Below are 23950 nucleotides of genomic sequence, written 5' to 3' on the forward strand. Positions count from 1 at the left end.
TACATTACTCACCGGAGGTATCCTTTTGTTTTCATCGCTGCCACAATCTCATGTCATTCTTTCGAGTTATAGATTAATTCGGCGTTTATAGTCGAAAATATCCATTACACAATTACCGTCCAATAATAACATGTATCTGGAGCATATAACCAAAGTTAGTAACCATTTAAATTCAAGCGTCTTCGATCAGCGCCGTCTATGAGTTTGGATTGGAATCTTGAACCTTTGTTGTCGTTTGAATTTTCATTCGGTATTAGAAAATTAACAAGTTACTCAATTTCTGCGATTAATTTATGAACTTTTATAATTTCATTGTAAAGGCGCAGCCTTGGCGAACTTTCTAATATAACTTTTGATATAAATTTGTCCCTAATTAATTAATTATTAATTATTATTCTACCGAGTGCTTGAATTGTTGTCGAAGAAGTCATTGGTTTTTCATTAATTACAATCTTTTATGCAATTAATTTATTAATTGGATGAACATATAATGAAGAGAATATCCTTGGGCATCTTCTTATATGACTTTTGTTCACATTTTATTTTTAGATTTATTCATTAGTTAATATTTTCTCGAAAGATTATCCCAGTCAATATTACGAAATCATGAACGCCATAAAGTAATTATTAACAGCAAGCTAATTAGCAACAAATTGTTATCGAATTTTATATAAGAATGTTGCCAATAGTTCCAGCTTCACGATGGAATTATAAAAGTTTATAGATTAATTACAGAAACTTGGTAATTTGTGATTTTTCCCTGTCGAGTCCATTCTATCCTTTTCTAACCGCATTCTTTCCTTTTTTATCACGGGACCAAGGTTAGACGACCTTCTTACACATTCTATATTCCTATTACTTTCTGAGCTTCTGGTCCAAAATCATAGATGGCGCTGATCGAAGGCGCTTGAATTTGAATCGGTTATTATTCTAATAAATTAATCGGACAGTAGAAAATTAACAAATTCTGAGTCTGAGTAATTAATTCGTGAATTTTTATAGCTGCATCGCAAAGCTGAAACTATAGGCAACATTCTTTTGTCATCCTCGAGAATGATTTGATACTAATTAATCTGTTATTCATAATTAAGCTGATCGCTCGAAATTTTATCTGTATCTACTTTATTGAAGGAAATTGCGTGGTATCAACGGGTTGCATTAGGTATACGTGGAGTTTATTTTCCTGAACAAACACCCTTTTATTTCTATAGTAATATGTAAAAGATAATAAATAATAAGTTTGACATATAAAGGCAGAAAAGGGATAAAGGGAAAATTTACAATTGTTACACAAATTTATATAAAATTTTTTGTTAATTATAAAACAAAATGATGTGCGAATGATTCTGTTCGACTTTTTACATTACGAGTAACGATTTGCTACTTCACAAATAAATATAAATAAAAATAGTTATTATGCGGCTATAAAATTATAAATACCTATAAAATACTTACGTATGCGTAGTCGATAAAACAGAGTACAGAAACGTGTAGCAACAGATAGAATGTAATTTACAAATTTTTATGTTTTTAATCATTTTAATAAAAAGTATTTATAAATATTTATAAATTTTTATGTTTTTAATCATTTTAATAAAAATATTCCAGATTTGAGAAAAAGGTAAAAGCTTTATACAGTGTAATCAATTCGTCGGTTATGGATAGTTACTAGGTTAGGAATTCTCTATCTCATCGCCATCTGACTTGTGTAATGCATATGCAAATAAAACTCGTCACTTAATATAAACAAAACTGCATTCACTCCCTTTGTTTTTATAATTAAAATGACATATTCATAAGCTTTTCAATTTTTCTTCAACATTGAACCATTTATGAGTTTTCTAAAGAAGTCTGTTCATTACCTCACCTGGGTATATATTATTGGTATCTTATTTTCTTTTGCAGCTTCTGTTATATGTTAACATTGCCTGATTAATTTGACTCTTTCTACACTTTCTACGCTTTGTATGAAAGTGTCGCCCATTTACTAGTTTTAAGAAATATAAGTTATTACTTTTGACTTTCTCGCTGCTTCAGTATCTTTTAATACTTTCCTTATCACATAGTATCTGTTTTATTTCTTCAAGTATCACACCTACCTCACTCTAAGTCATTAAGACCGCAGCAGTTGTACTTTTTACTTCTTCAATAAATCACATTACCATTCTGATATATAAGAAATCCTCCCTATGATTTTGCATTAGTAGATCAGACACACAAAGCATCTGGTTCTTGTCTTATTTTTTTTATTGGATCAGAAAATTCAAATATAAAATAATTACCTGAACCTCTTAACTAAGGTTAAATGCTTTTTAGAGTATCCATTTATATAACATTTCATTGATTTTCATGCTTATTCAAAGGCTAATTGATATGCATTGACCGCATTGCAGTTGTTCAACATGCATGTTTATAAACATTCACAATCTTTATAATGGTGTTTTGTAAGATTCAGTAAATTTATTATATAGTCAAATGTGAATAAAAAGCTATTTACATACAAAAGTGCTTACTATTAAGATAAAAATATATTTTGACATGAAGAATAACTTGATGGAAAGGAACACAGAAACTATTTGATTTTATAACTATTCACAGAACTGTATATATAAAATATACATTTCTTATAAATTTTTAAAACTTACAAAATATTCATTATAGAATGACAATTTCATCTACTTAAATAGCAAAAATCATTTAAATGTTCAATTATATTTATTACAAAATAATAATAAAATCTAGAAGTTAAGGCACTTTAATGTGAAACATAATGCAACTTTTATCTTATAAATATAATGATGTATAATACATAGTTAATAATTCTTTTCTACCTTACATTAAACTTATTTTGATATCATAATAGCATATTAAAAATTTATATAAATTAATATTAATTTATATTAAGAAAATAATTTATATATTTATATTAAGACAATAAGTAATTAATTATCCCTTAATTATTAACTCAAATTTAAAACTAATACATCAATTACACATTACTAATCCCTAAACTTGGCCAAGTATGTCAAACTTAATTAACTAATACATCTCAAATGTGAATATACAACTTAATTATAACTATTAATAAATAATATTTGCTCAGAAAAGCAAAAAAGAAAAAGAAATATATATATAGATATACAGTTATTTAATACAAAGTATAAAAATATTACATATTTATTATAGCTACAATCTCATACATTTAACTCGTCTTACATCTAAAGAAGGGCTTACCATTGCGCGTGTCACAACATCACGAGGGTATGGAATCCTTCCAAGCACAACCGCAGCTTCAAACCTGTGAGGTATCACATTTTTCGATACTTTCTTCAAATCACGTAACTTCTTTTGCACCACTTCGATCGTCTCTTCGGCTACGAAATCTGTTCCAAATATCTCTTCCCTTATTTTTCTCCTTGTACTTCGCTTATGATGTCTCGCTGAACATCTGAGATCCTTATCGGACCTGCAAACTTCCAGCCACTTCCGTGAAACTTGCGCAGCGCACAACAAGGATTTGGGATCCAACTTGCGTAATATCAACTGCGATACCTCCAAAGGTAGTTCAGAAATGATATCTACCTTACTTGGCTCTAATAGACCGATAGCACGAAGGAAAGTCCTGAAGAACTCCATGTTGCTCTCCCTTAAACAAAAGTATGACTGATGACCCAGTTAAAATATTTAGGGTTTATATACGGACGGTCACGGTTTACTGACCGTTCCGGAACAGTGAATCCGCCAATCAGAAACGAGTACGAGTGCGCCTATGTAATATAATATGTATATGCATTATATGAAGTAAATTACATGTATCTCTGTATTATAAACAGTGCACACTGTGTATGAGATATGCTTATTTTATAATTGTGTTAATTAATTCCATTTTATTTTATTTTTAACAAAAATGTATCGTTATGATACTATTACTATTACATGAAAAATGAGGTAATAAATAATAGAGACAAATTGCATGTATTCTACCCAATAATAACGTAGATACATCTAATATATATATATACGTTATTTAGTAAATTGTAAATGTTATTTTGAAATTGTATCATTCTAGTATGTATTATATATGCTTCTGTGATATGTTAATTAATTGCAATATTAGTTCAATTTATCATACCAAGTTCTCCTAAAGCCTTTCAGTTTCCATTTTATACGAATACTTTCAATTTGCTCAAAGTCCGTCAGTACAAAACAGTATAAAAGTTTAATATTTCGAAATTTCTACTTCACTTGACTTCTACTATGTCCGTCAACACAAACTCCAATATGGTGAATAGCATAAAAATTGCACGAATGAGGCTACATTCTGCGGTGCATTATCATTTTAGATAAAATACACGATACAGACTAAGATAATCGCTGAACAATTGCTCATTCGAGCAGAGATTAATCAAAGGAATAATTAATGAAGCGTTCTTCAAAGTTAATTGGAAATTCCCAAATGAAAAATTAGGTTGCGTTCCAAGAAAATAGACTAAATCATATTAATTTCGGGATGATGTACCTACATTGAGCGTCATTAATACTTTTAGAATTTTAGAATTTCAATTCCTTTTTTGTTTGTAATGTCACATGTATCGAAAATACGATCTATGTGTAATAATACATTTACTATTATATCATTATTATATTACTATTATATACGTTACACGTGACCCATCAACGAATTATCGAAATCTGAAGAAAACATTCGCCGACGTTGTTTTGGAAGAGGCGCCGTAGACTACTCACGATACCATCGCGAATCTGTATAGAGAGGGTCAACAAACGTCACGAACGAACGTCGCCTGAGTGGACATTCGGCGAGCCGGCAGAAACAAACTGCAGTCACGAGAGGCCGCGAGCGTCTGTGTGCTGGGTCGCTCGAATGCACCGACCGAGGTTTTATCTGGCTGCTCGCAATCTACTCGCGGATGCATCATCGGTCAAGACCGTCAGCAGTGGCGCCAGGGAAAAATAGACGGTCGAGGCTGGTCCGTCCAATGGGAGTCGCGGACCAGTGCCGTCCATGCCGATAGCACATGCGCCCTTCACCCTTGGCCGCAGGCTACGCCAGCAGATGACACGATTTGCGATTTCACCCCTGCTCGCTCGTCTCGCTCTCCTCTCGCGTTCGCTCCTTCTCCCTCCACGGCTCTCTCTGTCATCGTGTCCCGTCTTAGTGGCTAGGAGCGACCACGGAAATACGTGCGATACCACGCGGATTTTCAAGCCTCTCCATCCTGTCGATTCCGGTGAGTAAATTGTCGAAACAAGGCAGTTTGCAGCGATAGCACGAAGCTACTCGATACGCGATATCCTCATAAACAAAACATAGACTAACCCTTCGATATAACGCGGAAGTCGAGTAGAGCCGACCGCCTGCCGACATATTGATTCGACCCGGTGCAAATCCGCCCTGTCCACGTCCGCGTTCCGTGGGTAACAGAGCGATACGGTTCGTCGATAGTCCGCTTGGCGCGTCTCACGATTTCCTAATCAGGGACACCGACGGAGAAAGGGATTTCGCCCATCGGATAAAGTTCGAGTAGGCCTGGACAGGGGTCCTAGCGAGAAGTGCGCCGCTAGTTCGTTGCCGCGGCCATTACGCGAGCAACGTCGAGTGTGAGCAATCGTAGTCCGACGTAATTCTATCTGCCTGATACGTGTTTGCGGAACGAGATTGAGTCGCGTCTGATCTTTCTGTTCGTCGTCGTGCATCGTGCAGTCCTATTGGAAAACAGGTAAGTCTCGTGAAACCGGTCCGCGAACGAGACCGGCAATTTCGTTTCGGCTTAACCTCTTTACCCCTGAGAAACAGAAGTTGCGTCATATGAACGCGAGTTGTGTGTGAACGTCACGGAACGTGTATATGGTTCAACGATCTGCGATCGAGCCCGGTGTGAAACGTTGAATTTTTGTATAGCTTCAGGCGACGTGCTTCGAATAGTTTGAAAGGCGATGCCGACGGAGTCGCGAGCCTGAAATTGCTGATCGCGAAATGGCTGCTTCGGCTTGGTCGCTCCGACTATTATTAGAAGAGGCCGGCGTATGCGAATCATTGCACGCTATCGAACGTGTGCGCTCTGTTAACGCGATTCCATCGTGTTGTCGAGTCGTACGTTGAGCATGGCGTTGGAAATTCGCGATTCTTAAGAAAAGTCGTGGGGGTGGAAGAATTTGCGTTTAGAATAAATATCGATCGGCGGCAATATGGGGTCGCGAGGGCGATGTTTCGTGGGGTGAAAATTAAAGCACGACGATCCTGATCGTCGTCGGGAGCCTTTCTCCTTTTTTCTCATAGGGCTCGACCGAATAAGCGCGCATACTCGTACCGATGGTATTTTCGATGTGGCCCGCATGGGGCCCTTTCGTCGAATCAATACCCTTTGCGGTTCACCGGCTAGCCTCCGTTGACACGTAAATATTAATTGTTCCTTCGATAGTCGATAACGTGCAACGAACCCTGTCCATCGAGCAAGTACGTCGGGGGTTTCGGTCTGACGTAAGTTCCAACGTGCTAATCCGCAACGAATTGCCTTGTAATATGATCGAATATAATAATGGTGATCGAGTATTTACCCCTCGCCAAAAAGTGTTACGTAGGCAATCGATCACCTAGCGAAACCTAACGCGTTTTCTTAACAATCAGTGGCGCGCATCGAGGTTGCTTTTCGTGGAAAATTATCGCGTTTCTTCTTAGTTTATTACCGAGATTATTTCATCACGGTGGTTATGGTTATGGAACCGTAGAGGTTCGTGATTTTTGTCTGCAGTATGCCGGGGGCTTAGATAGTCGCTGAAACGTAGTGCAGCATAGGGGGTGTGTTCTTGTGGGGTTGCTGCTCAGTTCGCGTGTTCTTCTAAACTTTTACGCAATAAGTCGAAGAACATAGTTAAGATGGAGGAACGATACTATTTTTCTTCTTTTCTTTATTGAATTTTTAACGCGAATGAAAAGTGGTGCTTCGCGTAGGATGTGTTTAAAAATATGGTGATTAGTTCGAAGTTGATTTTTGCGTAACGGTTAAATAATTTAAATTGGAAATTCGAATTCTTTTTTTATTACTTTGGATACAATGGTGTTCGTGTAATTTAATTTTTCGTATATTTTTTCGATGTTGTATATTTCATGAGTTTTTCTTGGTTTCTTCTCTTTTCTCGTTATTATCGGTGCAGATTATTGTTTACGATGTACTCGAGAGATTTATCTGTTCTGTTATGATCTATTTTAGAAAACGTTCTATTAATTGCTTCGCAGCTATTGTTTACGAGCTCAATGGTAATTCCATTCATCCGTTGAGCGCAATAATTCTAGAAAGCAGCATGATTCGTCGAATTCGCGCAATCGATACAGTTCCACTTGTCACTGTGTGAAGCATACACCTAAACGTGTCAGGAAACGTTTGTTATGTAACGATACGATATTTCAGCATCTCTTCTGACTGGAACAGATCACATTTTTTCATAATATCGTTAAAAAAGATGATAAATTGCAAAATTGATGAAAAGAGGTACCATCGTTTCAATTTCGTGACTCGAATTTTATTCGTACTATACGAAACAATTGTAAAACTCGAATGAAAAGGAATTATTTATTTTAAAGAATCCAATATACGGAATAAATCGGAATTTGTTTGCAATTTATTTTCATAAAAATTTTTGTAAAAAGAAATTTATTGGAAATCATTTATAATTTGTTATTATAAAAATTACTAGAAATCTTATAAAAAATTAACTATTTATAATTTGCTATACAAATTTTGCAGAATTTTTGTAAGAATTACTTATAACTTCCTTAGAATAAAAGCTCACCTGTTCTACATGTCTTATTACTCCATTTAATCCGTTCAATTCTTCGTTAAATATACGAATCAATTATCCGATATTATTTAACAGGACGCAGATTGCATCCTTCCAAGGGAAATCGATACATATTGCCATTATTCTGAAAACAAATCAAACACGAGGCTGAAGCAGATACAATTGTCACGCATAGTTTGTTAATGAACCAATAAAACTATAGACTATCGGATATCTGGCGTGCCAGTAGTATAAGCACGCGTATGATCGGCCGCGTGACCGATCCGAATGCCTGGTCACGAATTAATGTTTCCTCGTGTCCGATAACGAACAGCGACCTCTGTTATCGAATTCCAGTCAGTCACTAATGACGTGCACGGCCAATTATGCGCGAATGAATACGGACACACTGTGGGTACACGAAACGAATTAATTCGGTGAACTCACCGATTTCTCGCTTGTCACTCTTGATTCTTCTTTGGTCCCGATGTAAATCTCGAAAACCGAATTCCCTAAACCGGAACGTATTCATCGAGCAACACCTGTCTCGATAAGCAGCGAAAATGATGTTGGAATGACCGTGAAAGTAGCGTAAGGGTAGATAACGATCTGACAAATCGGTATAAAAATAATCGTCATCTTATAACGCTCGAGTGAAAATATACTTTATTGATTGGAATGTATACGTCTGAAGTCTATCTTTGGTCAGAGGTACTCGAGCTTATTTATATCGGTACAACAAAGTTGTATTCGAGGGTAAGAAACAGCATCCACAGTGTGGAATTTCAATTTCGAACGAAACATAAAATTACGATACCCAAGAAGTTGATGAGTATAGAAGGTACAAGATCCCGATGAGACTCTAACGTAAACCTTATGGCGAATCGGTAACAATTATATATACAAATTTTCTAGCAAATTTTTCATGACACGAGTAATTAGAAAGATTGTATTTACACAACTTGAAATTTGCAGAACGAACAACGAAAAAGCGAGCATTATTTTTAAACCAGCCGAGGAAACGGTCAGACAACACCAGAGTATCGTTTGAATCTGCGCGACAAAAAGCTGGGCATTCTGAAAAGGATACATGGCGAGACTAATCGCCTTTCCATAAACGCGGAGCGTGCCCAGAAATCGATACCGAAGCCGAGCATTCACGTAGCTGCTCAATCTTGCAGGTAACTAGAGCGTCGACATGGGGAAGGAGAAGATTCATATAAACATCGTGGTGATCGGGCACGTCGACTCGGGTAAGTCGACCACGACCGGACATCTGATCTACAAATGCGGCGGCATCGACAAGCGTACGATCGAGAAGTTCGAGAAGGAGGCGCAGGAGATGGGCAAGGGCTCGTTCAAGTACGCCTGGGTGTTGGACAAGTTGAAGGCTGAACGCGAGCGCGGTATCACGATCGATATCGCCCTGTGGAAGTTCGAGACTGCGAAATACTACGTGACCATCATCGACGCTCCTGGCCATCGCGATTTCATCAAAAACATGATCACCGGGACGAGTCAAGCAGACTGTGCCGTGTTAATAGTCGCGGCTGGTATAGGTGAATTCGAAGCAGGTATCTCGAAGAACGGACAGACCCGCGAGCACGCTCTGCTCGCGTTCACGCTTGGCGTGAAGCAATTGATCGTTGGCGTGAACAAGATGGACATGACCGACCCACCCTACTCGGAGACCCGTTTCGAGGAAATTAAGAAGGAGGTGTCATCGTACATCAAGAAGATCGGCTACAACACTGCCACGGTAGCGTTCGTGCCAATCTCTGGCTGGCATGGTGACAACATGCTGGAGCCGTCGCCGAAGACACCGTGGTACAAGGGATGGAAAGTGGAGCGCAAAGATTGGAACGCTGAGGGGAAGACCCTGATCGAAGCCCTAGACGCTATATTGCCACCGTCCAGACCTACCGACAAGGCTCTGCGTTTACCGCTCCAAGATGTTTACAAGATTGGTGGTATTGGTACTGTACCGGTCGGTCGCGTGGAGACTGGTATTCTGAAACCAGGTATGAATGTGATCCAAGTTAGGAGAAAGGTCGAATAAAACTTTGGATCTTTTTAATTTCTTTGATATAAGAAGTTAGGCCCTAAAGTCTATTTGCAAGTGATTACACGTTCGTTTCCACAGGTATGCTGGTGACTTTCGCTCCAGCTGCACTCACTACTGAAGTGAAATCGGTGGAAATGCACCATGAGGCATTAACGGAGGCGTTGCCCGGTGACAACGTTGGATTCAACGTGAAAAATATCTCGGTGAAAGAGTTGAGGCGTGGTTACGTGGCTGGTGATTCCAAAAACCAGCCGCCACGGGGGGCCGCCGATTTCACGGCACAGGTGATCGTCCTGAATCATCCTGGACAGATCAGCAGCGGCTACACGCCGGTGCTCGATTGCCATACCGCTCATATCGCGTGCAAATTCGCGGAGATCAAGGAGAAGTGCGACCGCCGTACCGGAAAGACTACCGAGGAAAATCCGACGAGCATCAAAAGCGGGGACGCTGCGATCGTAACGCTGCAACCCACTAAGCCGATGTGCGTCGAAGCTTTCCAAGAATTCCCGCCGCTAGGCCGTTTCGCTGTTCGCGACATGCGTCAAACTGTCGCCGTGGGCGTCATTAAGGTACGGTCTTGTCAGGACGTTCACCGCTTCGTATCAGTCTTCCGAATTGGGATTGGATGAAGAAAGTTCTTCGCTTTGTTTCTTTCTTTGTATCTGTATCGTGTACTTTCTTTGTCCTTTTATTCATTGCGGTCTTCATCTTTCCCATGTATTCTTAGACATAAAGAATATACAGAGAAAAGACGAGACACAGTTTAGCTAACTTTGATAACTATATAATAAAAAGAGGAGAATTTTATATTAATGGTTATACTTTGGATCGTTGAAGCTTTGTATTACTCTGTTCTTAAGTTTGTTAGGAATTTTATATGGTATTGGATGTGTGATTTAATAACACTGAATGGCTGAAACGTTTTACAAATTTTTGAAAACAAATATCGTTGCTGAATTTTGATCAACGTAAAATGAGAAATATTTCGTTTTCATAGGAAACGTTTAATAATGTTAATTTTGTTTCAAGAATCCCAGTATTGATTATCCGCGATAATTAAAATCATACTGTGTAACGGGGATTGATTAACTCTTTGTTATATGGTATCGAATACATTCGCAAACATTTCAATAATTTGCAACATTTCATTGAAACTCACATATGTATATGTAACATTCTATGTTCTTTGTGAAAAATATTTCATGCTTTCGTAGCATAAAATCTTTATAGGAGATTCGTGAAATATTAAGAATTCATTCGTATCAACTTGAAAATTGAAAGAAATGTGGTTATTGGAATACTGGTGAATCGCTGTGTATTATTCACCTTTGATATTTGATAGTTTCCGGTGGTCCAAATGTCATGGCAACATGACAAAAATATAATGACTTTCCTTGTTTTATTCCAGGCCTCTGAGATCTCTTGGCACATTACGCAATCTAATTTCGGGTATTGTAACCAGCAGGAAAATTATTTTATCTAAATCCTTCATTAATCGAATGTAAAAGTATTTTTCAGATTTATAACGAAAAAGAAAAGAAAAATATAATGCACATATATGTGGGGTTACTTCTTAATACGTTGAACTACAATTTTTACCAAGTTTTACCGAGACAAAGAATAAGTTTAGTATTCCTTAACACGAAACATTCGTTGCGTGTTGAAAACGATTTTGATATTTCGCCAACATTGTAAATATTATATAGTTACATGAATATCGCGACATTGTATTTATAAAGTTCCAAGAAATTTGACTGCAATACCACAGAAATTTGAATATAATTACAATTCAGAAAGTAGAGTATTTTTTAAGCGTTGTATAATTTTATATAATATACCACAAGGATATAAAAAAGAATGACTTGACATTAACCCTTGTCTGATAGCATGAAACGCTTGGTAAATAACTGATAACGCGACGCCAATCTTGATAAAAAAATGAATGGGACATTTTCTTTATCAAATTAAACACACGAATGTACTTATTCTGCCGACAAAATTAATGAAAAGCTTATCGATAAATTATACGTGTAGGTATCGTAAATATTAAAAATATAATTTTAAAACCACCAAATTTATACTGATGATAATTTGAGAATTTGAAAAACACGACTAAATGAGTATCTAATTGTTGCATAAAGTTGATAAAGGAACGATTTTAATGATAAAACTCGTTGGTTTACAGAGTGTCACCTTTAAAGATACCCAGGGCAAGGTCACAAAGGCCGCGGAGAAGGTCCAGAAGAAAAAGTAACCATCAAGCTTCCTCGGAAGCTCGCAGACCGCCGGCTGGTGCCCGACGAGCATCTCCGTGAAGGGATCCTCTGACCGGATGCAGTACGCCGCGGCTGCTCCATTCAACTCATACTCGACTAATAATAATAATACAAAAAGTGAAAAGATGTTGTGCTTACCCCCGTTACATTATCCGGTAGTATTGAATCCGCGCATCTATCCGAATTTGCACATTCAGTTCACCCACGCCCCGCGCACACCCCACATATGCTAGGTGGATTCTTACGTTTTTACTTAATTCTTTACATTGACGAATATGTGTCCAATTACAAGTAAACAACATTTAAAAAGGAAAAAACGTAAAAAACAAAACATACTCAGTTCCCTTGAACTCTGTGTAGTTAGGTTTTTCAATTAAATGTAACAACAACATTACACACCGATGACCAGACAGGATGATGTCGTGTGAACACAGCTTAATTATGTCAAATAAAACACACGAGGCAGCGGCTGGCCACGACTAGCAGTGATTCCGCTACACTATGATATTCGACTACACTATGTTCACAGTTCGTGAGTTTATGAGAGAAACGAGGTGCGTACGTACATCCATATATACACATACACACGTTCATACACCGCGAGGAACCCAATACGACCGAAGAACCTGACGATTCAAATTGGACACACAAATGGCTGCCTGCTGCTGCCTCGCATCCCGTGACTTTTTAATCGATTTCTTTCCGAAGGATTCGTTAAAGGCTGATTTGTTCGAAGACTTAGTTGCCTCGCTGCGAATAATTTTATTACTTGTATAAGAAATGTATTTATCTCTAGTTAGGGAACATTAGACTGTGCTCCCATCCCTTTCGCGGCTCGAAGGAAACTTGCTCACGATGCAGGAAATCGGAAACGATGGTACCTTGGATTCGTGAGCGAGTTTCCCTTTACGAGTTGCCTGTGTTAATCTCGGTACCCCTAATAGACGCGTTCTACAATTGTTTTGACCCTTAGCCAGTATTATGTTGATGTAATAAAAAAAATTTTAATTGCATTGTCTTTTTCTTATTCCCTTCAACTTGGAATGATTCTATTTATACGATAAGCGAGATTACGTATATGTAGGAATTTTTTAGTACGTAGAAACTGACATTTTAAATCTAGCTCCGTTTGGTAGGCAATAAATAGGAAGATCATGGAAGCTGAGACTGAAGTCTAAGGACTATGGTAAATATAATTTATTCCGCATAAATTCTTCGTTAACGTTACAACTAAACGTGGTATGTACAAATATATATTTAATGCAATGATCTTACAAGAATTTAGTTTAATGCAGGTCTTGGTCAGTCTTTAATTGCTAAGGCCCGTTTGCCAGGGCGCCGAGCAGACTCGATCCGCTTTGCGATCGAAGGTGACAGAATTATCCAAAGAAAAAAATAAACCACTTTCTTCGTACATACAGAACGATCACATAAATGGAATTTGTAACTCAAAGTATTCTAGGCACTTCTGTCGGCTAGCTTACGCTTAGAAAACAGAATTTTGTCAGCCAACTGAACATGTTGCGGGCAATCAGGCTTCAGTTTTCGTGCGAGAGTTAAATATGTTTACATGATCGTAGATTGGTTGCTTCGCAAACGTAGATACACCAATGAGTTTTTATTTAATACTAATTACGATAAACGTAACTCGGAATTCGATACCGTTACGACTTTTGTTCACCACGTGACACATTTGCTCAGCCGAAAAATGAACAGAAAATGAAGCACGGAAGAAGGTGAAACGGACAAAAGAAGATACAACGAAATAAAGATCGATGTAAGAGAAGAGGAAAAAAAAAAAAAGAAAAATGAAGGAACGGGATTCGACTGTGACGATATTGTCGAAAGGAAAAAAAACACACCGAAGCTAAAGCAACCCGGGGCTTCAAGCCCTAATACTCTATCTCTACCTACGATATCTCTACATCGCTCTTTCTCTCAAATCTTGTAAATGCTAAGACAACCCACAGCCTCGGTAAATATACAAAAGAAAGAAAAAACCATCCTCGACGCCTTCGTTCTTCGTAAAACTCTAAACACGCTACATCAGCGTTCCTCGGATAATAACAACTAGAGAACAAAAAAAAAATGAAATCGCGATCACCATTATCGCGATTACCGTGCAACGATCGATTCCTCTCAAAGAACCAATCGAACACGAGCCCCTAAAACATCTTATCGAATCGTTCGATTCGATGATTACCGACCGTACTCTTCCCGGAGTACGATTGATCTGCGTCGTCGCTCGTCTTCGTCCATTCAGAAATAGTTTTCATACCGGCAACGCTATTTTTGCATGAGGGAATCTAGAATACGCAGGTCCAAGCGTATAAACACATGCACGTGCGTACATGCATCGACAGTTGGAACGAGCGAGACAGGACATCGGGTCACATTCAGATACGACTCCTGATTTGTCATTTATGTTTGCTGTTGATGCGTTGGGCTGTGATGATCTGACCACGCTGGCGGACTCGAATGGTTGAAGTTCACCGATATCGTAACTGGATGAAGAACCGTGTCTGGACCGGTGTCCGAGATGAAATTCAAATGAGGCCTTAACAGAGATGCTTCAACGGTTAACGGGACATAGAAAGCGCCACCGTCGTGCAAGGCGAAGATAGGCACACCATGCGAGGAAGACGGTTTCTCCATGTTGGTGGCCGGCGGCGGGCTAGATTTTATCCTCTCCGCGGAAAACCTTTGCTTGATGGAGCTCTTGAACTTGTAGTTGGAAGGCTTACAGTTGGTACTTGGCGGTGTACTGTGCGAATGGGTGCTATGATTGCTATCGTCGCTTACGATTGCCGGCGGTGGGATGATCGTTGGGCGTAGAGGACGCTCCGGATCGCCAAAGGAACTTACACCGGAGCTCGAACCATGATCCGAATGACCATTCGGCTGACATATCGTGGGAATGCTGGTGTGAGCGTAGCCGGTCCCATTCGCGATGCCATTCGCTGTAGGCATCTCGGGATGAGGGAAGCCTAATCTATCGCCTACAATTATAAGTTTCATCAGCATGTGAAAATAATACCAGTGAATGTCGTTTAAACTATATCATTTTCTCATTGCATTTCGTTACTTGAAATTTTCAAGGAAAGTGATTTCCAAACTAATCTCGTGTATGAGTTAATATAATTAACCTAGATTAGTCTCCTCTACGGTCTACAAATTACTGCTTACTGGTAGCTAAGATCTTTTCGCAGTGTTGTTGTAAATGGCTGATCAGTTGAACACACAGAGAGTCCCTGGCGAAGAAGCCCTCTACTTCTACCAGGAAATGCATAGTCTCACTTAGACACTCTTGAAAACCCAGCCTGTAGTGTTCAGCTGCTGTTGATGCGACAGTTGAATGCGAGACACTATCCACGCTGTCCTCGGGATGCGTGTGCACCGATGTCACGGCAGGATGTTTGGATTCTGAAGTTGAATAAAATTATAATAAATGTGACAAGCTCTTGACATATCTAAGTACTTCCTTACGTTGTCCTGATCAATACCTTGTCGAAGACCTTGAAGATGCTTCATGTGACGAATGGCCATTTCAATGATTTCAGTCTTCTCTACTCTTCCTCGACCTTTTTTCAAGTACTCGGCCGGTATCAGTCTGCTCAGGTCGGCCAAGCAGTTATTCATACGATCTCTTCTCCGCTTTTCGATGATCCTGTGAGACATTGGATCTTGCTGTAACATAAAAGATACACGTTATTAGAAAATTTAATTGTTTTCACGTGATAATGCGTTATTAATAAGACGATATCGCCATGCTGTTGTGATATCAGTATTCAATTAATTAGAAAGTATTACATCGTCGATAATATTGTAACCATTGTTATCATAAGCTTCTTAGTATTTTCCCCGATTTATGGTAAGTAGTGTAATATCTACTAAGGCAGTGCTAAATTTGCATTTGACAGAGCTTTCACGTTTATTCCAAGTCAAGTGACTTTTATACACGAACAGTCTAATGAATACTTGTTAGATGTCACTTCACACCTCCAATGACACAGATTTCGCAATTTTCATCTATTACCTGGTAGTTCTTTTTTTTTTCTTTTTTAGTATATATGGTTATCCAATTACACGTTGAGACAGCTAACGAATTAAAAGGTTTTTCGAGTCGTAGAATTAAATGATATAACAATATTATCCAAAAAATATTTTCCGCTTCAAACGATTCGAAGAAATTTATATATGATAATTTAACTACGACGAAATAGAATTTTCTATCAATTTCGATGAGAAATTACACGAAAAGAAATTCACGAACTAAGAAAGAAATATCACCTCCTTATTCAAACACCGTCTTTTCCTCAACGGCGACGAGTGCGCTACCGCATCGACGTGGCTGTTCGTAGGGTAATACTGCATGTTCAAAATGTTGTCCATGCTATGCGTCACCATCGTGTTCCAAAAACAAGAACGCGGGAAGGTAAATAAAGATAGTACGTTGTATTCTTCCTCGATTTTCAAGTATCACACTCGAACAACTTCGAACCGTGGTTCAATATTAGAAGACCTCTTAGCAATTTAATTAGAAGCCTGACGAAACTGTATCTTATATCCAAAAATATTCTTGTAAGTGGCACGTTCAAACGTTTCCTCGAATCGCGCTCCTATATCGCCCTCTTACGACGACGTCACTCGATTCGAATCTGAACGAACGTTATTTTATATTCACTTAAAAATGTCTGTTTCACAATCAACGTATATGACAATTAACTATATACTCCATGAATGAGCGACAGAAAATCATGCATGCTGTGGTAGAAAATGTCTTGTATAGCTCTTCTGAGAAAGACACTGTCAATTATACGAAACAAAACAATACGATTTGTACGTCGCGAAAGCAGCGACGCTGGTATACTATGCGTGCTTCGATATGGCACGACTACGACTGCGATCCACGGCCGGCGGCGCTTACGTTCCTTTAACGAGGAGGGAGATGTCGCTCGACGATGACGCCGCCACAATCACGTGTTGTAAACGCAACGCATATAACGCCCAACACGTGAGGAAACACGTTTTACCGAGGAAGCCTGGCTGGGAATTCTCTTCCGTAGCACTTTTCTTCGTTCCTATAAGACACAACGTGGATGAGTCGAGTGATGTACCATAACCCTCATGCACGAAAAAATCACGACCGAGCCACGAGGAGCATGTTTTTTCTAACCATAGAACACGCAGCTACCGCCTTGAACCAAATACTCGTACCGACCGCGGTTAAGCACGCACGTGACGCTATGGAGTAAATTATTTTTCAGTAATGCCACGAAATAGTGATTGTGAAGTGCGGCCAAGTATTTACGATTGCAGTGGTCGAGATAGTATTTTAGGAAAACTTGCAGTAGGTTAAAATGGAAGAAATTGGGATATAAATAAACCTTTTCAAACGAAATTAGCTTGGAACTGCACAGAAAATATGCATGAATGAGAATCGGAGGATTTACGAGGTTAGGTCGTTTAAGAAAAGTGATTTCATTTTGAGGTTAGTAGTTTCTTAACTGAAATCGATTTACGATCGAATTATGCATTGAGAATCCGCTTTATTTTAGAATGAAACAAGTAGTTTCTAAATTCTCGACTGACGTAAGTGACTAACGAGATTTTTCAAAGTTTCTCGCTATATATGTGACGCAGTATAAGAAATAGTTTAATAATGTAATTTATACATATATACGTAACGTTATGTAATATATTAATATATCGTTATTTTAATTCTTGTACTACTTATCACGATTAATTTCTAACAATTTCGATTAAAATATTTATTCACCGTCTAAAGGCTTTTTTTTTTATTATAGCTTGATATCAATAAACTCAATACCAGCAGAGATTCACGTACTCGGCATTGTCTAACGGATAACGAATGCTGTTGCGTTGCCGACAGGCTCTGTACGGCGAACTATAATCAAGAATTGCTCGTTGACCCTCGACTTCGAAGTTTCTCCTTGTTCCACCAGACACGAGAGAACAGCGATCCGGGAAAGGAGCCGGATCGCGAAAAATCACTAGGGAACCGCATTAACGGGGTCGAGTTATCGACATTCCGGATATAACCAGACTGGGTAGAACTTTGCGGCTGACATCGAAGCCCATGTTATGACCAGGGTTTATCGACAAACGCTTGACCTCCTGCTGTTTTTCAAACGATAACCGGGTATCACCGGATCTAGCAGCTTCGCTACGGCTAGCAACAATAAACGAAAACTGTTAGCATCTCGCGACGCGTCTGCAGTTGTACTCGACGATACATATTGGAAAATATTGATTCGATAACATGCTTTATCCGCTAATCGATAATCCGCTTAGAACCAGTTTGGAAATTCACTATGAGCGAGCATTGATAATTCGCTGTTTGATCGGTCGGTCATTCAGTAAAGCGGAAATCTCTCGGTGTCTGTTATAATGATCAGAAGTTACAGAGGAGGTCGCTGCAGGCAGGGCGTCGTAGCAACGTATAGAAAGATAAGGCGAGAGACGATATTTTAAGATATTTTTTGTTGCTTTACGTCATAATAAATTTAATTCACTGTTACAGAGGACTGTGATATGAGATTATTTGGATGGAAAAAATGAATACAGAAACTTCGCTTTGAAAGCAAATTGAGTTACTCAATATATCTGAATAAGCATACCATAAGCAAAAAAACAAGAACAAATGAGTCGTTGATTTTAAGACACTATTGCAAAACGTGTTTTTCATATCGCTGGTACCCGGAAACGTGACTTCCCACGAAAACCTTACAACGTGACGTACAAAACACGAGTAGCCTTGATATATATATATATATATAAAAAAAAGAAAAAAAAAAGGAAAAAGTGGAAACAGTGCGATAAATTATTCAAATTGAAATGTAGGTGAGAGCAAAAATATTAAAGTAAAGCTTTTAAGAATTTCCAGAAAATTAATATTTTTGACTCCCTCCTTTTGACAGATAAGCAGATGATGCTATAGAGTATCCCTTTTCGCACAAGTTGTCTAATTCTAGAATACTACCTATCCGATGTCTCTAATGGACGATCACGTTGACTGCGAAAAGTACATTTATGAGGACAAACATGTAATCAACATTGATTATGAATAACGCCTTGTCAATGGACACGTGCGGTTTTTAGCAATCCTGACGCAACTAGCCATGTATTATTTCTGTCACGAGCGTTTATCATAATGATCTTTCATGAATATAAAAATTCTTAATCGCTAATTAATTTCGATTCGAATCAATAAATAAGGACAACTTTATTATACTGCAATCTATAGTATCGAATTCAGATATAGATCTTATGAAAGGGCCCAAAGGTTTCCAAGGATCGTTATTCATTTGCATACACAATATAAATACCACGAATACGATTGTGAAATAACGAATTCTGGTATTCATAGGTTTTATACGTGCGAAGGAATACGATAGAGTTGTATTAAAGTCCAAGCCAATAAGCGCTATTTTCCAGAATCGAATCTGCATCGTGCCGGTCCATAATACGATTAACCTCCGATCGGTTATCGAGAAAGCTCCGTTATCGACTTCGTTAATGGCACTGCACGAAGTCCAAGACGATATCCCATAACGACGCACTTGCGTCTCATTCGCAGAAAGCTCATAACAATTGTTACGTCTACGTCAAGCCCTCGTGACGCTTGGTTTGCTCGTAATAAAACTTCAACGAAACACGTGACAAGAGAAAACGAATTCCCCCTTTTGTATCTCGATAACGAATGGCAGAGGGCACTGCAGGCAAAAAGATAGGAAACGATGTTCCTTAGAATGATCGACAATTTAATGCCGGTTATGTTTCGAAAATTGGGAATAAAATCACTTATTAAGGTAAACAAATGTTACCAACGAATGAATCATTAACTCGTATTTCCATATATTCTTATCATATATCGTAACGGTGAAAATGTACTTAATCGTTTAACATTCAAAATAAATATATGAGCAATATGAAAATGATGGGGAAAATAATTTCTTCGCTTAGAAAAACAATTTCCTAATGGAGATGATAACTTGAAGATCGAATGCAGTGAAGGAATCGATAAACGAAGAAAAAATGAAAAATATAAAAAAACCATATGCGTGTAATCCTGTTATTTTATTTCTTAGTAAGTGAAAACGTTAATTTCCGGAACGGACAATCCTGTTAAAATGATGCAGAATTTAACTAATCGGTGACTAAATGGCATCACGTGCGAAACGAATCAGTGAGATGCAACGTGCAACACGTGCAAGTGACGAATGGAAAGAAGAGATAATACGTATCTCTACTTGTAAGTTGAATCGCACCAAGATTGTATTCAACCCAGTTAGAACATTCATTTGTAATTCTATTCTGATACAATTTCGCGACCTTTTAATTCAGTCGGTTATATTTAGCGCGAAATACAAAACTGTATGATACGTAAGGTTACTTTGCGGTAATCTCGCTTATAGTCAGGTTTAGATCGGTCTGTAACCATTATATGATACATAACAGTCGAGCGACGCACTCGGCACGATCGTTTCATCCAGTGATACTCTTCTATTTTAAGAAATAATAGCACTCACTGTTCGATATTAGAAACTTAGCTCAATTTAAGGAAACAAATCGAATGTGAATTCAGAAGCTTGTTATAGAAAAATAATTAAAATTAATATATGAAAAAAATAAACACAATCAAGAACTATATAAAAAATTAAAAAGAATTTAAAGTACGAAAAGAGAAAAATATATCCTAAAAAAGAATTGTCAAACACACGTTACTATTTAATAGAAAAAATTACAAAATTTAATTTTTAATGAAGTAAAACATAACCTAAAATCAATCCCGCTACTGATCTACGTAAATCAAAAGAAACGAACACTTAAAACTTCAAAACGGATAAAACAGGAGCACTTGAAACATTAACGATCGTTTTAACGCAACACTTGAGCTCTGTAAAATCATTGGAAACTCTGTGTACCTACGCGATTGTAACTTCGACGATACAACGGAGGTCGCTGCACTTATGGAACACGGACAAGTTTGTGCGCATCGTTTCTACGCCAGGACAAGCATTATTTGTGTCATCAATAATCATCGCTTCCAAGTTTTTTCCAAGTGTCCAACGGTGAGTAAAACAATTTTCTGGCCACATTACTCAGTTTCACGTTAATAAATTACTTCTTGGATCGAATCATGAGAATTACTTTTGACCGGAAGAGGATAAAATTTCAAATGACGCCACCAGCGGGTTACCTTCGAACCTCGACGAACGATACGTACTCTACGAAGTTCTAGAAAGCTCCGAAAGGCGCGTGATTCAAATTATCTCGATTGTCACGTGCAAATCAGACGATGAAACGAAGAGGTTACCAAGCGTGTGCTCGTCGCTCGTGAGAAAGACAAAGAACAGGAGTAAAATATGGTTAAGTGAAGGAGGCCTTTATAACTGATAACTATATCAGTTAAATCACGATTAATCCTTGATTATTCCACTAAAAACCAATATGTCGTCAACACGTTTCCTGCTTACACCTCGAACACGTCGGTATGTACTTTTACGGTAACTCTGTATCGTTACCGACTAAGTCGTGTCAAGTAAACGAAAATTCTCGATATTTTGAAACGAACCTCTGTAATAAATCATAACACGCGTCTAAGCATATAATTAACGTATTAAATAGTATATTAGTATAAAAATAGATTTTGTACGTTACATAGCATCGTGGCTAATTAAAATACCGCTCTGAAGCAATCTTTACTTGATACTCGTAGTCTCGTTCGTGTTCCATAACCTATTTCATCCAAATTTATTTACAGAATCCAAATTACGAAAAAGGAAGCTTCCACGTGCAAATTGAAACCTTCGACTTTTAAACTTTCATCCAAATATACGTAACGTTCAAATATACGTACACGTTGCGTACATACATATATATGCAGGAATGTCAAAACTTCAGACTGCATGAGAACCAATAGTAAACGCAGACTTTTTCCGTTTATAAAAAGGAATCTCGGACGAAGTTCAGAAACAGACGACGATGAGAAAAAAAAGGAGAAATAAAAGGAGGAGAAGGAACGTACCTATACCAACGTGACAAACATTTACCTTCTAGTATGTCAACAGTATGCGAATCTTTCGAAATATTCGTCTTCTACGAACAGTGGCCACGGTAAACAACGAAGCCGAGGCATCGCCTAATCTTAGACGGTTTAAATCGCGATCGTTATTGGCCCATGGTAACATCCGATGACGTAGAAGCTGTATCGAGACCCTGACTCATTGCCGGAGCCATGACCGAGAATCCAGTCAGGTATTTCCCCGCGTGAATCGTTGGGGTAGTGTGAAAATCACGTTCGTGTCATCGAGCACATTCGCGACACGTCGTGCATCGTAGAAAAGCAAAAAAGGATCACGTGTAAACGATACTTCTGGGAAATTCAGCGGAGTGCCTGGAGCTGATAGAAGCTTGGAGGTTATGGTCAATTTCTGACTCGGTTCTATCAGGCCACTCGGTAGTTGCAGGAAAAGATAAGATAATTAACTCGATCGATTCGATGTTAATTTGCTGATAAATGGCTACTCTTATCGTTTATCGAAGATATGCAGTGGAGAAGAAACGTAGGTATATCTTTTATTGTAACAAACCATGTTCTTTATTAATCATTATCGTTGTACAGGTGCGAATGCCGATTTCTTCGTGCGACAGCTTCGAGTAACGTGCATCACCGAACACCTAAGAATCTCTTAGATAAGGGGCCATTGTGGAAAATTACCATGGAGAGTGGAACACAGGATTAAGAAGTACCCTACCCATTTTTACCTTATCTCCTTTATCGTATTCCAGCTGTTCCGATACGTGTGCAGCTCTGAAAATATATAATAGACAAGAAGAAACATACGATCGTTCGATCCGTGATCACTCTGTTAGAGAATGGAAAAGTACAGTTGGAACCATGGAACACGCGACACAGGCTAATCTGCTTATCAGAAGCAACGGACATTTGTGGTACACGTAAAGACATTTTCTGTGTCAAATTTTTCCAGCGAAATTGGCGGAATACTCCGATATCTGTAACGTAGAACAATCATCGTGTTTATTACAAATTTCTCATTGGTTTATCTGACAACCTCTTTTAATCGAGATGTTAATCAACAGGGTATTCAATAAGAATAAAAAACATGTCAAAAACAGGTCACAAGCTATTACCAATATTATCGTAAGAAACTGAAGAACAACAAGTGAACACGGAGAGCCGAATATTCTTATACCTAAGATACAAATTTATCGAGTGTAACCTTGTGTTGACGGATTCAGCGACGTAATCCAAGCACGTCTGCCGTTGCCCTCTTTCCTGCCTCACTTTTACCCGCACCGTCATTTTCTCAAGTATTTGCCACGAAAGATATTTTTACAGAATCCGCTAATTTTAAGAAACTTTCATTCTTAACCTCAGCTCGAGATAAATACAAAAATATTACCGGCTGGAATTACCATAATGTTTATTAAGGCTTCCATGGCTTCGAAAGGCTTCCACTCGTATCTCGCCACTCGTAATTATCAGTGGTCTATAAAATACAAACACCGTTCCAGGCGACACTCCATTTCGCGCGTAGATAATTAATTCTAACGAATTAGAACGAATTACTATTTTCCAACATTGTGTCACGCCACCGCGTTTCTCACATTCCAGCCTAATCTCTCGATCGCGCGTCGTGTCGCGCATTATCAGCTGGTTGTCCGAGACTAAAGTCGAAAGCGTTCGTTCCCGGTAACGTATTTTCGCGGACAAAGAGGAGATGGCCGATTTCGCAGGTGCCCGATATGTTTTCGGCGACCG

At 38.4% G+C, this 23950-nt stretch overlaps 2 protein-coding genes across 9 annotated transcripts in view; one reads left to right on the plus strand and one right to left on the minus strand.

Annotated features, from left to right (window-relative positions):
- The first annotated feature begins 5023 nt into the window (after positions 1-5023).
- LOC108550131 (elongation factor 1-alpha) lies at positions 5024-12981 on the plus strand. 2 transcript variants are annotated; one of them, XM_017903782.1, is made up of 4 exons: positions 5024-5249; positions 8979-9818; positions 9941-10434; positions 12051-12981. In XM_017903782.1, the coding sequence occupies exons 2-4, from the start codon at positions 8996-8998 to the stop codon at positions 12117-12119; spliced, it is 1386 nt and encodes a 461-aa protein (XP_017759271.1). In that variant the 5' UTR covers positions 5024-5249; positions 8979-8995; the 3' UTR covers positions 12120-12981. The 2 variants fall into 2 exon arrangements, with proteins under 2 accessions (XP_017759271.1, XP_017759272.1); XM_017903783.1 differs by lacking the exon at positions 5024-5249 and adding an exon at positions 5304-5738.
- Positions 12982-13357: 376 nt separating this feature from the next.
- The window catches only part of cwo (transcription factor cwo), a 67225-nt gene continuing 56632 nt past the window's right edge, over positions 13358-23950 (minus strand). For 6 of the 7 annotated variants that reach the window (XM_017903789.1, XM_017903785.1, XM_017903787.1 and 3 more), the window contains 3 exons: positions 15645-15828; positions 15328-15564; positions 13358-15140 (listed from right to left, as the gene is read on the minus strand). In XM_017903789.1, the coding sequence (XP_017759278.1) occupies positions 14563-15140; positions 15328-15564; positions 15645-15828 (999 nt within the window). In that variant the 3' untranslated portion in view covers positions 13358-14562. Of the gene's footprint in view, positions 15141-15327; positions 15565-15644; positions 15829-16431; positions 17028-23950 lie in introns of those variants that run through there. The other variant, XM_017903792.1, reaches the window with a different exon arrangement.

This window comes from Eufriesea mexicana, unplaced genomic scaffold, assembly GCF_001483705.2.
Source record: "Eufriesea mexicana isolate 0111107269 unplaced genomic scaffold, ASM148370v2 scaffold2534, whole genome shotgun sequence".
Classification (NCBI taxonomy): Eukaryota; Metazoa; Arthropoda; class Insecta; order Hymenoptera; family Apidae; genus Eufriesea; species Eufriesea mexicana.